At 36.6% G+C, this 16689-nt stretch overlaps 1 protein-coding gene across 3 annotated transcripts in view; it reads left to right on the top strand.

Moving 5' to 3' along the window:
* Positions 1 to 16689, top strand: part of LOC131033669 (protein S-acyltransferase 10) — a 79785-nt gene that overhangs the window by 43548 nt on the left and 19548 nt on the right. For all 3 annotated transcript variants that reach the window (XM_057964936.2, XM_057964937.2, XM_057964935.2), the window contains one exon: positions 283 to 392. In XM_057964936.2, the coding sequence (XP_057820919.1) occupies positions 283 to 392 (110 nt within the window). The remainder of the gene's footprint in view (positions 1 to 282; positions 393 to 16689) is intronic.

The following is a 16689-nucleotide window of genomic DNA, read 5'->3' as shown; positions in this document are numbered from 1 at the left end:
TTGCAACAAAGTTGCCTGAGTTGCAAATGGAAATTCTTTATTTACTAGTTTAATACTTGAATGATATTTGAAATGAAAAAGGAATCAAGATTTGTATGTAGGCAGCTCTTGGATATTCATTATTATTTGTTAGTGAAAAATGATGTTTATATATCCTTTTTTGTTTTCTTGAATACCTTAAATTTTTTTTTTCTAGGCTGTGAACTCACTGTTAAGAATGTTTTATTCAAGTTGCATTGACATTTCAAGGCTCATGATATAGTTTGCTTTCCTTTTTTGCAGCCTCCAAGATCAAAACATTGCCATGACTGTGAAAAATGTGTTCTTCGATTTGATCATCATTGTGTTTGGCTGGGGACATGTATAGGTCAAGGCAACCATTGCAAGTTTTGGTAAATTTCCATGTCAACAATCTTCATATGATACAAACTGTAAGAGTTAAATGGAGATTAAGTATATTCTGTTAAACTTGTCAGAATATTTCTAATTTTAGCAGCTAGGTTTTGTGTGATGACAAGGGTTTACGCCCTCGTACATAAGTAAAAGATTTACTAAAGATTTTAACATCTGAAAATTTTGTAAATGTTGATGTCCAAAATTTGTGTCAACTGCATAAGAGATATCAGTGTTTCACTTCTGAATCTTTAGCAGACAATGCATGGGGTGACTAAACATTTTTTTCTTGGTTCCCATTGCTTCAGAAATTTCTATTTTGAAAGCTTTGTGGTCAACTTAGAATGCTTTATTTTATGGTGCTCATTGAGTAGTAAAATATGTGCATGGATTTGACCTATCGAACACTCCCAAGACCAGGGTAATTTAAAAGTCAACTAAAGTTTTTTTTGAAGTCAAAATATAATGTGTTCCATGGAGTTGTGTGTTTATTCCATAGGTAAAAGCACTGCATTTGGGTATGAGTATGTCCCCAGAGTAGTGCAATGGGGGATGAAACTTACCCCCAATATCCCAATAGCATTACTTGCAAAAGAACTGCTCCCTCGTGCTATGTCTGCAACTATCTAGAGCCTCGAATCCCTCTGATATGTCAACAATGATTTGAAGCCTCTGCTTCAATGCAAGTGAATCACATGAGCCTGTGCCCTCAATACAGTTGCTTAGGGTCGGTCTGATGGAGATTGTGAAACATGTTGATCTCTTTAGATACTCTCTCTTTCATTTGCTATATCACTACTTTCTTCCCATGCAGGACACTGTTGAAAACATAACCCTTGATTGTGTATGTCACACTGAAATTATTGGTAGTCTCTTAAATCTCTTTCAAGGTACAGTATTAATAAATATTAATAATATTAACATTATCAATATATTAATAATAAATATCATTGTTACATTATATGTACATGGCAAACCATAAGTATGAATGAAATTCAATTACATGGGTTTAAAATGGGGAAAAAAAGAAAAATCAAAGATGCTAGAATACCCATAATAGCATAGAAAAAAAATCTACAAATGTTATTTCATGCTAAAAGTGTGAGAAAGAGAAATAAAGTCCAAACACTTCAATTATAATTCTCATTAAGTATCGGTATGTCATACGCTCGTTACTCATAGAGACGTTAATTCTTTAGTTAACTTTTCATTTACAAAACAAAATTGGAGAATACAAATTCAAAATTACTTCTGTCTCAGGAACCTGATTTTTGATATGGTGTAAAGCTAGTAGTAAAAAAATGCAATGGACAAGAATTTGGAAGAAACATTTACCCATACAACCATTGAATATTGAAATGATAACTGATTGCTGTTTTAACAAAGGAGAGGAATACTCCTTATATAAGCAATTACAAAAGATCTTTCCATACTGAAAATGATTGAGAATTAAAGATAGAATAGAAAGATTCTAAATACTAACTAATTGACTTACAGAATAGAAAGTTACTTAAAACTAACTAAACGATTGAAATGACCATTATAAGCTAAATATTACAATATTACTTTAATATCCCCCCTTAATGGTCATTCTACTAACTACCATGCAGAAGACTTGTCATGATCTATTGGTTTTTTGGTCATGAATTTATAGAAGGTTGACCCCTTCTCCTTTGAATGTTCTGCGACATGAGTCTGCTTTTGAGACCCTTCCTGGTTTGATTTTTGATCAGCCAACTGCATTGTGCAGGACTTCTTCATATGACCAAGTTTACCACAATAGTGACATGTGATAGACTTCTTGGAACTCTCCTTAGATTTGCCTTGTCCTTTCTGCTAAGTGTACTTGCCTTTGCCTTTGTCCTCTGTAGTAAAAGTCTGTTTCACTCTGGTTGCCTTCTTGCTCCTCCCAAACTGCTACTTCCACTTGTCTTGTTGCAAGAGCTTGTTGCACAGTTCATCAAACCTTAGGTCTTTAAGTCAACATTGGTGGATGTAATGTTGAGAGTTTTGATGAAGTGATCATAGGATCGTTGTAAGCTTTTTAGCATGATAACCACCATATCCTCTTTTTCCATCTTGCGACCAGTGGCCTCCGGTTGTTCGTGAATGTCTTTGATCTTTATTTAATAATCTTACAAAGACATCTTGTCATCCATCATCATCGTTGTAAGCTTTTTAGCATGATAACCACCATATCCTCTTTTTCCATCTTGCGACCAGTGGCCTCCGGTTGTTCGTGAATGTCTTTGATCTTTATTTAATAATCTTACAAAGACATCTTGTCATCCATCATAATTGAGAGCAACATATTTTTAAGGAAGAAAGCTCCGTGTTTATCTGATGTCTCATTCAAATCCTTCAAGTGAGTCCAAATTTGTGCACCAGTCTTGCGAGACGACACTTTTGGAAGCATCTCATAGGTGATTGATAACTTGAGCAGAATAATTGCTTCAATTAGGTTCATCAAACTTGTCTTGGTCTTTTCTTGCCATTGTGGGACAAGCAAAATTATCCAGAACAATCTGTTCTAGGCATTGATACTCAAAAATGGTGAGCATCCTCTATTTCTGGGTATTGTAATTCTTGTTGTTCAACCTCTGAGTGCCTTCCAACATGATGTTGGGTAATGAAGCCATCCCTCTTGCTATCTAGAGACACGAAAACCGAGCTAAAAAATCAACTTCTCAATTACCTTCAATTTTTGTTGATAAAAAATTAAAAAAAAATTGAAACCTATGATTTGTTTGTAAAAGAAATTGTGCAATACCCACAATTTTTTTGGAAAATTGCACTAAACCTTCAAAGTTATGAAAATACACAATTTTTTTGATTGTCAAGAAAACTTGGTCAAAAAACCCTCCACTACTTCGGAGAAAAACAACACCTAGGATTTTTACAAAATTGTGCAAAAACTTAGCTCGCCCTAGAAACCTCAGGTGACCAAAAATGAACAACAAGAAACCATGATTTTATAAAAAAATTGTCAAAGATTGAAAGCAATGATTTTTTCCAAAAATCGTCAAAAAGTTGCTGCAAAACAACACCACGATTTTGTGGGAAAATTGTCAAACCCTAGCCGCAAACGATAACCCATGAAAAAATTGTCAAAAAACTCACAATTAGCAACTAAGACACTCACGTTTATTTGCCAAATTAAGAACTGCAAAAAAGAAATAGAATAAGTCATGCGATTTTTATCTCAAAAAATAATCCGTGATTTTGAAACGAAAATATGCTGCGATTTTCAGCTGAGAAAGTCTGCCACAAACCCAAAACGAAATGACTTTGTGATTGTTAAAAAAAACTCTTAGACTAAAAAAAGCGAACCAAAAAACCATGATTTTTATCAAAAAATCGTTGAAATTTTTTGCTGGTAAAAACCCTTGATCTCTAGTAGAAAGAACCACAAATTTTATTTTATAAAAAATCTGCCAAAAAAAACCCACGATTTTTGTTTTAAAAAAAATGATCAAAAAACTTCTAGAAATTTTCTCGAAATTTTTAGGTAAATGGACCATGAATTTTTTGATTAAAAAATTCACCAAAAAAAAACCTATGCTCTGATACCATGAAATGATAATTGATTGTTGTTTCAACAAAGGAGAGGAACACTCCTTATATAAGCAAGTACAGAAGATCTTTCGATAATGAAAATGATTGAGAATCAAAGATAGAATAGAAAGATTCTAAATACTAACTAATTGACTTACATAACAGACTAAAAACTAACTAAACGACTTAAATGACCATTGTAAGCTAAATATTACAATATTACTTTAATAAATATGTTTAATAAGTTATAATATTGATTCATGCATACGTACAAAAAACGAATACCAAGAATTTATACTTTAGTCCCATAGAGGAAATGCTTATTGTGTCACTTGGCTGAGTATGGTGAATGAGCCCTAATGTATAAAAACAATCAAAGGCGACGAGTGCAAATTGCTGCTGTCAAAATATTGCTGTTATTAATGTCAAGGGAAAAGGTATGTTTATATTTGCAAAACCAAGATCAAAATGTGGCCGATCCTCATTCAAGTAAGCATTGAAATTATTACCTTTATTGGGCCGATCCATGAGGTTTCTATAAAGAACATTTATCATTATAAAGCTGGCTGACCTGCTCAATAAAATCATTGTTTAGGGGCCGACTTGTTTAAGAAAGCACAACCACCCTTAAAAGGGCACTTACTTGATTTAAATCAAATATTTGTTACTAGGGCTGATCCCTTAAGAAAGCTGGAAGAATTGTAGACAAAGGACAGATTTAGAGCAGGCTTACAGCAGAAACATATGTGAAGGACTAGCAAGCCAACCAATGACAGATTATGTGAATTAAGAGCACTCAAAGAGCAGAAAATATGAAGAGTATTGCAGATTTGTATTAAAGAAAGTTGGAGCAGATTTTGTGAAGCAATACAATAATAAATTAGTTGATTAAGGGCAGAACTCTGAGTATAGCAGCAGACATGAATATGGTATATGCATATTTAAAGAGTAGAATATGCAGATTTGAAGGGGAAGTTATGTATGGATAATGTATTTGTAAAGCGGAAAATCGAACCCTAGGTGTTCCCCCCACTCCAAGGAGAGAGAAAGGAGGTCACTAGGATTGACGGTTTTCACTTAGGAGAGACTTTACATTCAAAAGAGGGGTTGAAACCCACGAGATCCAATCCCACACAATGCAAGACTGGATTCTAAACGAGTTTCAAGGGTTAAGACATCAAGGATACCCTCTTTTGTAAAGAATGTAGATAGAAAGATCGAACTAGGAATGTATGTAACAGTAAGAAAGATTCGCTTGTAGACAGAGATAGGGACATGGGATGAAGCTACGGACCTGAAATTAGTAGTAAAATGTCGAGACACTGCTGTCCTTCAAATTTGAGCGAAAGTTGACGGGACGATGGCGCCCGGAGTGCACACGGTCCTCCGAAAAATCCGCGAAACGAAGGGGGATCTGTTCGTCTCTGCACAAGGATTCCAGATCTTCAATTACAGCCGCGTACCTGCAACCTACACACAAAAAAGAGGGGACGATTGGGGGGTTAGGGATTAGGGGTTTGCCTTTAGGTCAAACCCCGGTTTTGGAATTAACCAAGAAATGAGAATGCTGTAAATGTAAATGTTTGTAATGTAAACAAGTACTGATACCTTGTTGTAAGAATGTTTGGTATTCTTACATGCGAAGGTGTAATGATGTTGTATGTTGTATGTTGTAGGTGATCTTCTCTTCAATGGTTGAATCCTTGTCTTTGAATTCAACACCTAGCCTTGAATGGAGACTTAGAATACTCAATTGCTTGAAGGAATGCTTGAATGCTTGAATGTTTGAATGTTTGAATATTGCTTCCGCGTCTTGCTCTTGCTTACTTCCTTCCTCCCTTTCTAGGAGAGGAAAAGTAGTTTATATACTTGTCAATTAGGGTTAGGAGACTGATTTTTCCGACCTTAGGCCGACCCAGGAACATTATTTTCCAAATTGCAAACTTGAAGACCCGATGCCCAACAAGAGACCGGGCCCAAAATAGGGCCAGGGACTAGGGCGCTGGGCGCCATGGTCCTGAGGGACCAAGGCACTAGGCGCCATGGTCCCACCCCCTGGGACAGCAGGGTGCAAGGAAGATCAGGCCAAGGTGCAGAAAGATGTAGTTTTTAATGTCGTAAATAGGTTTCGGGGTCTCCATTTAGGTTCAACGTTGCGCCGCCATCGTGAAGACCCAAATGCAGTCGAAATTGCAAGTGTCGCAATTTTAGGACGCTACATTTAGCCCCCACTTTAGCGGGAGTATAAGCGTACGCCCATACTTCAGGTAAAGTACAAGGAAACAACATTGAAAAACTTTCACCACGTCAAGGAGGCAAGATACACCAAGTCCCCAGTGGACTAAGGATCTTACGACTTTGATTGACAAAGTAAAAGGGAAGATTACGAGGGAGAACCATGACTGTTAGTAGTAAGGTTCCCTCACTATGAGTCATGCAAGAAAAATACCAAAAATTTTCAAGGCAAAGCTAAGTTCGCCAAGAAACTTTCAAGTATCTTGAAGAGATATGAACGGGGTGTATGCCCCCCTACGTTAAAGCGATCGCACACGCCTCATTGGGGGTGATTGCTTTAAGGTAGTGATACACATAAGAAATGAGAAGGGAAAGGAGCACGTTATCACAAGGATTTAGCCCCCAAGTGTGAGATAAACCCAAGGATAATAGACACAAAACACAAAGCACGAGGTGACTTTGCTTTCCTTGGGGTCAGTATGCTGTATGATAATTCATGTATATCATATGTATGTATGCATAATTGTTCTTCATTCCCCAATCAAGGAAGGTCACCTAGAAGAAGGGAACACATGTGTCTTTTGAGTCAACATGAGAGAGACCAAAAGAGATCTCAATGCTTTGCATCGTCCTCAAGTAGACAACACTAAGGACAACAAATAGAAGAATGAGAATAACACATAGAAGAAGTAACAAAAGAGATCAAGAGAGGAGGAGAGAGTCTGCTATGCTAATGAAACTAGTCCAGCACGTCATCTAGCCCCCGATCTTGCTGATCAATATTTCGGGAAGGCAGGAAACACGCTAGAGGAGGAACATCCAACACAGCAGATGGAGCTATCACAAGATCCAAACAAGGGCTATGTTCATGTTCCACGCCACGTTGTTCTTGTCTAGGAGCTAGGATAAGTGCTTTAGAAAATTCGTTAGATAAATGGTTATCAACATCAACATATTCATATTCACTATCAGAAGAAAGAGGAGTAACATTTTCATCATGAATAACATTTTCATCTATATCATCATCAAGATTTATGAAAATAGGATCTTTAACTCGCATAGGATCAAGACCATCATGCATCTTATGTTTAGGAGATTTTGGCTCAATTTTCGGCTGAGGAGAAAATGGAATAATACTAGCTGAAGGTGTTTTTGGGGATTGCAAAGTTTGAGAAGCAGCTGCCTGAGCTCTAAGACGACGCTTTCGTCGGCGTTCACGTGCAGAACGATTTCGTCTAGTCTTAGTAGGAAGTTGAGAAGATTGAGGAGGAGGAATGTTCTCATCCTTATCACTTGGGTGTTTAGGTTGTGGTCTCTTAGGTTGAACAATAGGAGAAGAGGAAGGTCTCTTCTCTCTATAAGAGGAAGGAGGAGGAACTCCTCCATATAAAGGAGGAATATTTGGTTTAGGAAGGAGATCAAGTCCATCATGACGAGGAGGTATAGGTCTACTTTTAGGAAGTTTGTTAGATATAGACATAGTCACATTCATAGGGATGGGTTGGGAATCTTCTTGAGGAAAGACATTAGTTTTATCTTTCAAAGGAAGAACTTCCTTCTCAAGAACGATAGGAATGTCAAGTTTGGGTGTTCTAGGTTCACTTAGAGATAGGATCATATCTTTTTTCCACTTTTGATAAGATTTGAAAAGATGATCACTCCGCGGTGGAAGAGATTGGAATTGTTTAGGCCAAAAATAATCAATAGGAACGCTAGAAATTCTTTCAGCTGGTTTAAAGAGACTATGATTGATAGTAACAACTTCACCATTATGGGGAAATTTCAAACACTTGTGAATAGGAGAAGCAATAGCTTTCATGGAAGATAGCCAAGGATAGCCTAACTTCACACGAAATTGTTCGGATGATGGAATAATAGCAAAGTCCACATCAAGGGGTTTGTTATGGACCTCAATAGGTAATGTAATAGAACCAATTGCAGGAGAAGAAAATGCATCAAATAATTTCACAACCACATTTGTTTTGTTATAGATCACTTGATTCAATTGCAAAGTAAAAAGAAATTCTTCTGTAATGACATTAACCATACAAGAAGGATCAATAAGCACTCCACGGCAAGGTTTATTCTTGACTTTTGCAACTATATATAAAGGACCATCAGGTGCGCTGATAGTTTCACTGGAATCAAATGTGATGGAAGGTTCTTTAGGGATTTTCTGCTACTCCACAAAGTTAATCACATTCGGAGTCATAGACACAAGACTATCAAGTGAGAAAGAGGAATCATTAGTCTCAATCACATTAGAGGTATGAGAAGGTAATGGATCAGTAAACATCTTAAGATTTTGGTTAGGAGGAGCTACAGATGTGTTGCCTTTATCATTCACACCAGAAACAGAGATAGTATTATTATCAATCAAATCTTGAATTTTACCCTTCAAAGCAAAACATTTTTCAGTATCATGCCTAGGTTGACGATGAAATTGACAAAAAGATTTGTTATCAAAATAGGGTGAATTAATCTTTGTAGGATCTATGTGCTTTATAGGAGGGAGGGTAAGCACATTTTGTTCCAATAACTTATTCATAATACTATGCAATGATTCATTCAAAGGAGTAAACTTTCTTTCTTTCTTGAAAAACTTAGAAATAGGAGGCACACCTGATGCTGCATTCACATTGTTGTTGATGATGTTTTCATTGAACTTAATGACCTCTCTGTTCAGTTTAAACTTCCCAAATGGTTGTTGACTACTATCACCCTTATCACTCGGAGCCATAGGATTTGCTTGTTCCATTTGACTCACAGTCAGTTGATAATTGTGAAGAGTTGCGCACAACTGTTGGAAAGAAGTAAACTCAGAAAACAGAAGTTTTTCTCTAATATCTTTTTGTAAATTAGAAATAAAAATTCTTTGAATATCATTGTCAGGTACTGGAAAAGAAATTTGAGCATACAAATGCTTATATCTACCAATGAAATCAGTCACTTTTTCTTTAACACCTTGTTTACAATGCATTAAATCAATCAAAGTAACTTTAGGACTTATATTGTTTTGAAATTGTTGAATAAAAGCATTTGCAAGTTGTTGGAAAGAAGTAATAGAATAGGAAGGCAACGAGCAATACCATTGTAGAGCCTTATCTCTTAATGTTCTAGTAAACAGTTTTGCAAGCAACCTTTGGTCATGAGCAAAATCGGTACATATTGTTTGAAAGGTCTTAACATGTGTTAGAGGATCACCCTTACCATTATAAAGCTCCAATTGTGGGATTTCAACATGTTTAGGGGGGATAGCTCGAACAATGTCAAGAGAAAGTGGGCTCGCAACATCAAATGTGGGCACACTAGACTTAGATTGATTCATAGAGGCAATTTGTTGCTGTAAAGAAGAGACAGTTTGTGCAAGATTGTTAATGGTCGCTTCAGTCGAAGAGTTCATATTAGACGTGTTAGATTGTGATGGAGGTATTATGTTATTGAAAGAAGGTATTGATTGAGAGTAAGGTGGTGGGACACTATGATAGTTAGTCATAGGAGATGATTGGAAAGGAGGAACACTACAAGGAGGAATGGAAGGGTTAAATGAATTGCCCCCTTGCGTCATGTTCATTTGCGGAGATGAAATAGGAACACTCATTGAAGGAATGAATGAAGAAGTAGGATTGCCCCCATGACTGGTGATCATAGGTGGAATGTTTTGTATTGAAGTAGTCATTATGTTTGATGTAAAAGTAGGTATACTAGCAATAGAAGTTGTCAAAGGAATAGAATGATTGTCTTGAGTTGGAGGTTGTGTATAACCTAAAGTTTTGGCACAACTCTTCATAGGCATCACATTCGAATCCACAATGTGTGCAATACCACGCAAAATATCAATTCCATTCTTATCACTTTGAACCATACGTTTTAGACCCTTAATCAATGAAAGAGCTTCACTACCGGGGTATTCTTGAGACATCCATTGCTGAAAATCATCAAATTGGTTATCCAATTTCGAAAGTTGTTCCACAGAAACCTCATGGAGAGCTTCTTCATCATTAAGAGGATTAGAGGAATTACCCATGTCCTCGTTAAAAAGGCCATTCAAATTAGGTTCCATCTCCTCGGTAATTAAACCTCGGAAAGACTTAATTCTAAGGCTTCGTCTAACGGGAATAGTGTAAGTAGGGCTTATTGTTGTAAAACTCATGCACTAAAGAGAGAGAGAAGATTTTGAATTTAGAGGTAGCAAATTTCAATAAAATCAGCCAATCTCCTAGATTTAAGCTGTTAAATGCAATCAGGACAATCTCCCGAAGTTTCAGAAAAAAATGTCGGGGACCGTGGCGAACGGAGTGCACACGGTCCTCACAACTTTTTTCGAAATTTTCAAAGATGAAAGTTATGGTGATTTTAAAGCTAATCTGAAAAAATTGAGTGATTTTACGATCTGTAGATAGGCCAAATTAAAGTTGCAATCTCAAAATTGAACCCTACCAAGATTGTTGAAAAATGCAAAATTTGAATTTTGAAAAAGAGAGGGAGACTGAAATTTTGAATTTTAAGATTTTAGAGGGAATGCTAAAAGCAATGCAAGCTTTGAAATTTAAAAGTTGAGTCGATTTCATCCAAAATTCAATTTTGAAAGTGGAAATCAAAGTTGCTGCAATTAAACACTTAATTTCAAAAGTCACAAGCTGCAAGAATTTGAATAAAGCACTGAAACTTCGAATGAATGCCAACACACTTTTCAGATTTAGGACTGTAAGAAACTTAATTTTAATACAAAATTTCAATTTCAACAATTTTTGAATGATTATAAGCCTTAATCCAAGCAATTACTAGACATACTTTGACTTTAATTTTGAAAGTGTTAGAATTGATGAAATCAGCCAAGATTCTGGATTTTAGCAGAAACATACAGTAAGATCTAGCTCCCGAAATTTCAAAAAAAATGTCGGGGACGATGGCGCTTGGGGTGCACACGGTCCTCGCAACTTTTTTCAAAATTTTCAGGGATGAGAGATATTATGATTTTGTTGCGGAATGCAAAGTTACAGCCGATTTGGAGGTGTTTTGATCAGTGAAATCATTGGTCAAAGGTTGAATCAAGAGGATTTTAAAAATTAGGGTTTTGACACTTAACCACTTAATTTTCAGAATTAAAGCACAAATATGAATTGACAATTTGCAATAGAAGGGTAGATCTGAAACAAGCATTAACAATTAAACATTTCACAAGCTCAATTACTAAAAAGAAAATTTAGGGTTTTTATGCAATTAACCTCTAAAATTTGCAAAAGATCAAACATGGAAATGTAATTAAGGAAGCAAATTTTGTTTCAGATCTAACCATGAATAATCAGAATTAGGATGTTCACGTCAGGTTCACCAAAATGTAAAGCGGAAAATCGAACCCTAGGTGTTCCCCCCACTCCAAGGAGAGAGAAAGGAGGTCACTAGGATTGACGGTTTTCACTTAGGAGAGACTTTACATTCAAAAGAGGGGTTGAAACCCACGAGATCCAATCCCACACAATGCAAGACTGGATTCTAAATGAGTTTCAAGGGTTAAGACATCAAGGATACCCTCTTTTGTAAAGAATGTAGATAGAAAGATCGAACTAGGAATGTATGTAAAAGTAAGAAAGATTCGCTTGTAGACAGAGATAGGGACACGGGATAAAGCTACGGACCTGAAATTAGCAGTAAAATGTCGAGACGCTGCTGTCCTGCAAATTTGAGCGAAAGTTGACGGGACGATGGCGCCCGGAGTGCACACGGTCCTCCGAAAAATCCGCGAAACGAAGGGGGATCTGTTCATCTCTGCACAAGGATTCCAGATCTTCAATTACAGCCGCGTACCTGCAACCTACACACAGAAAAGAGGGGACGATTGGGGGGTTAGGGATTAGGGGTTTGCCTTTAGGTCAAACCCCGGTTTTGGAATTAACCAAGAAATGAGAATGCTGTAAATGTAAATGTTTGTAATGTAAACAAGTACTGATACCTTGTTGTAAGAATGTTTGGTATTCTTACAGGCGAAGGTGTAATGATGTTGTATGTTGTATGTTGTAGGTGATCTCCTCTTCAATGGTTGAATCCTTGTCTTTGAATGCAACACCTAGCCTTGAATGGAGACTTAGAATACTCAATTGCTTGAAGGAATGCTTGAATGCTTGAATGCTTGAATGTTTGAATATTGCTTCCGCGTCTTGCTCTTGCTTACTTCCTTCCTCCCTTTCTAGGAGAGGAAAAGTAGTTTATATACTTGTCAATTAGGGTTAGGAGACTGATTTTTCCGACCTTAGGCCGACCCAGGAACATTATTTTCCAAACTGCAAACTTGAAGACCCGATGCCCAACAAGAGACCAGGCCCAAAATAGGGCCAGGGACCAAGGCGTTGGGCGCCATGGTCCTGAGGGACCAAGGCGCTAGGCGCCATGGTCCCACCTCCCGGGACAACAGGGTGCAAGGAAGATCAGGCCAAGGTGCAGAAAGATGTAGTTTTTAATGTCGTAAATAGGTTTCAAGGTCTCCATTCAGGTTCAACGTTGCGCCGCCATCGTGAAGACCCAAATGCAGTCGAAATTGCAAGTGTCGCAATTTTAGGACGCTACAGTATTATCATTTATAAGCAGATTTGCAAAGAAGAACGAGGGTGCAAAATACATGATACAAATTGATTTGGATAATGTATTATCATTTGTAAGCAGATTTTCAATGAAGAACAAGGGTGAAAAATACATGATACAAATTGATTTTATGAAGCAAATATATCCAGATTTATAAAGGAAATATATTCAAATTTGTCAACGAACAATTATCAGATTTGTGGATAAACAATGTTCATCATCCGCTGAAAAAGCAACATCCTGAGGGTGATATTTGTTGAGTTAGAGGTTGATGCCTCATATAGGAGAGGTTAGTGCTCAGTTGTGGGGATTGGCATTTGTAGAGGGTTGCTGCTTAACAATCATTTAAGAGGGGATTAGTGTCTCCTGTGGGTTGGTGCCTAAAAAGCTTGTAAAGAGAATTTTATATAAGCAATATTATTCCATGGTTTTCTCTTGTAAGGGTTTCCATGTAAATTGTGTGTTCTTCTTGTGTTGCATAATTGTTAGATCTTATGTGAATGATATTGGGCAATTGATATTATTGTGATTGTTTAGTTTGAAAAAGTAAAAGTTTGTGTTGTACTAATTCACCCCCCCAAGCGTGTGCTCATCAGGAAAAGATGCTTGTTGATTGAAGCTTGGTTGAAATGATAGTTTGAAAGACTTGGAAGGGTTGTGACTCCACAAAAAAATCCACACTTGTAGGGAAAAATGAGTCCTAAGATAGAAACAAAAGGCATAATTAGAGTTAGAGAAATTAAACGCAAGTGGGAACCAAGGATGCAAATTGTCTGAAAAAAAATGAGATCCAAGGTGCAGGTCAAGGTCCAAAGCCAATGAAATTTCATGGAAGATATATTTAAACAACCAAGAAAATACCTAGAATTAGAGCAAGATCTTAAAACCATCCATTTTGCAAGTGCATATATAAAGTCCATGTCTGTTGAAGTTAAGCTGTAAGAATTAGAACATGAAATATAACATTATTGAAAACCCATCTCTGCAAAAAGTGCCATGCATGCAATATCTAGTATTTGAGATTCAAGTCTTGATCATTGTTTGAAAACAACACAATGGGCAAAAAGTGCAAAAAATTTTAAACTAAAAAAGTTAAAAGTTTAAGGGCTTTATGAACAAAAACCCATAGGCTGACAAAAAAAAGCCTTTTTTTAAATGCATGTATATAAAACACGTTTTTTTTTTCATTTACCCACGTTTTCTTCACACCCATGTTGATGCTGTTTTGTTTGGTTTTTTGAATTACTTGGTCATGGCAAGCTAGAATGGTACGATTTTAGTGCTACATACATTTTAAACACAGTTACATGTATTTTTTTTAGTGTTTTCTATGACCATGATAAATATATTTTTTAATTTTAATTAATAGATATTTTTTCTATTGATGAATTGTGGGGTTTATTCTGCTGCCTTATAGTAAAAACAAGCCATTGAAGCATAGGCTGATGCCAAACCCAGCCAAACTTGACAATTCCCATCCCAATATAAATCATTACAAAATCAAAAGTCCACAAGACTTTGGATAAGACATATGCCCCCAACATATATATAACAATTAGTGTTTCTTATTGTGAGACCTCAATGTCAGTTTTCCTTGAGATTTTTGAAAGGAAATTGAGGTGTAGAATATGCTTCGTACACTGATCTACAAGAGGAGGTATGCTTAAAAATTATATTGATCATACAATTACAAGAAAATAAATATGAAAAAAAATACCATAACACATTGATTTATTTGGGGAAAACCCTTTAAAGACAAAAACCTCACACTCCAAATCAACTGAATGTATTATTCAATAATCAACAATTACAATACACTTGTAGAATCTAAAAGCCTTTACATGGGTATTTTGTAATGTCCCTTAATAAAATGACCTTAAATAATCCTAGTTATGGTGTTTCAAATCTTAGTGTAGGGGTTAAGAGAAAGTACCTCAAACTCTGCTGTAGTCAAACATGCAAAATAGAGTCAGAAAATACTACAAACTACACTAGGGAATGATTATATAAGCAGCAGTGGAGAATATAATCATGTAGGTTGTCTTGTCCAACAGTTCCCCCTACTCAATATTATCATTTAAGGTGCCTTATAGCAGTTCCCCCTACCCAATATCATCATGTAGGGTGCCTTAGTAATGGTCCTCCCTAGTCAAGCCACTTCGTGAGGGTGCCTTAATAATGGTTCTCCCTCAATCCTAAAGAGGGTGCCTCATTAACCGTTCTCCCTCTGTCTGAGAGGGTACCTTAATAGCGGTTCTCCCTCTAGAGATAATGTACAGCAGTATCATAGATCAGATTCATAAACATGAATATATTGCCAATCAAATAGGTAGAGTGTTATTAGCATCAGACATAAATATGTAAGATATTAATACTGTGAATATATAGATGCTATCATGTGAGAATTACCATATAATGCATCTACATTTTACCATATATAATTCCTGGAGATCCATACCAGTTCGGATATTTGGCTGAGTATATTCGTAGCAGCTATTGGTCTATCGTCTTATTACTTCTGTTTGTTTCCTTGATTATGTCTTCCTTCCAAGGTTGTTCGATGCCCTTTCTCCCTTAGATTTCCCTCCATATATACTAACATGATTTTATGAAGAGAGATTCCCCTTTAGACAGTGCCTGCCCTCTCAGCAAAGGCGCGACTCTTCATTTTGGAATCTCTTCATAACCAAACACTATCCTGCTTAATGACAAGTTATAATCCTCGTGTCTTGAATGTTGTTCTTCCTTTTACTCAACGATGGCTGTAGATGTTCGATCCTATATATGCTCTTCTCCAATAACTCCTCTAACTAGAATATGAGGGGGGATGTGACAATATGAACATTATCAGATTTCATATTAAGCGCATTCCTATGCATACTACCAAGAACAAAGATGTTACTGCCTTTAACTTAACAGCAGTTCTGATCTGGACTGATCGATGGATAATGTCACTGGATGTTTTGATTCCTTTCCTTAATATCTCTCAATGTGAGGGAGAGGTCACACCTCTTCATCATGTATGCCCTATGGCAAGAGACACACCCTTTCACCATTAGCACCCTTTGAAAGAGTGCAGCTCTTCATTATTTCTGCCCTTTGAAAGGGACACAACCTTTCACAATCAGATCTGCACTTCTTATTTAATTCAGATCTGCACTTTTGATTCCCAAATTATCCTCCTCTCAAATGAGGTTCTCTTCTTCCTTTTATATCTCTTGATTGAGGGAGTCACAACTTTTCATTCCATGTCTTTTGACCATTCATTAACTTAATTAATAATTTAATTATATTTTATTTTATATATATATATTTTAATTTAAATGTTAGTTTATATATATATATTTTAATTTAAATGTTAGTTTTAATCTTTTGTATTTTAATATTAATATTATTAAATCCTATTTCAAAATGGGGACATTACAGTCCGCCCCACTCAAGATTGCTTGTACTCAAGCAATCATTATGGAGTGTCCAAAATGATTCCAATATGAAATGGCTTTGGAAACACATGAATAAACATGCTGGAAACTTATCAAACACAAAGCATACACATGAAAACACGAGGCATACACTTGGATATATGCAAACACGGAGCACACACATAAATACACGTAATAAAAATCACACCTCGTACCAATTCAGCGCAACAAATGGCATCTTCCTCCTTGTCATCGAAGGTCGTGTGCCGCTGTTTTTGTCTTTTTATCCACCTCGATCGCTTTGACAGCTTTAGACTAGAATATTACTAACTCCGCCAACTTGTCATCCTCTGGACACTAGCGCGGTGCGAAGACGTCCATGCAATGCGTTGTTGTCTCGCGAATTTGGCATTCTGCAAGTGGTCGTTTGAGCGTTACGCCAGCACTTGGAAGGAATCGTAACGCCTCTACATGCGCCCGCCGACGTCGATTTACCTTCCAGGGC

The sequence above is a fragment of the Cryptomeria japonica genome, chromosome 5 (assembly GCF_030272615.1).
Source record: "Cryptomeria japonica chromosome 5, Sugi_1.0, whole genome shotgun sequence".
Classification (NCBI taxonomy): domain Eukaryota; kingdom Viridiplantae; phylum Streptophyta; class Pinopsida; order Cupressales; family Cupressaceae; genus Cryptomeria; species Cryptomeria japonica.
This window is presented reverse-complemented; position numbering and strand designations above follow the sequence as displayed.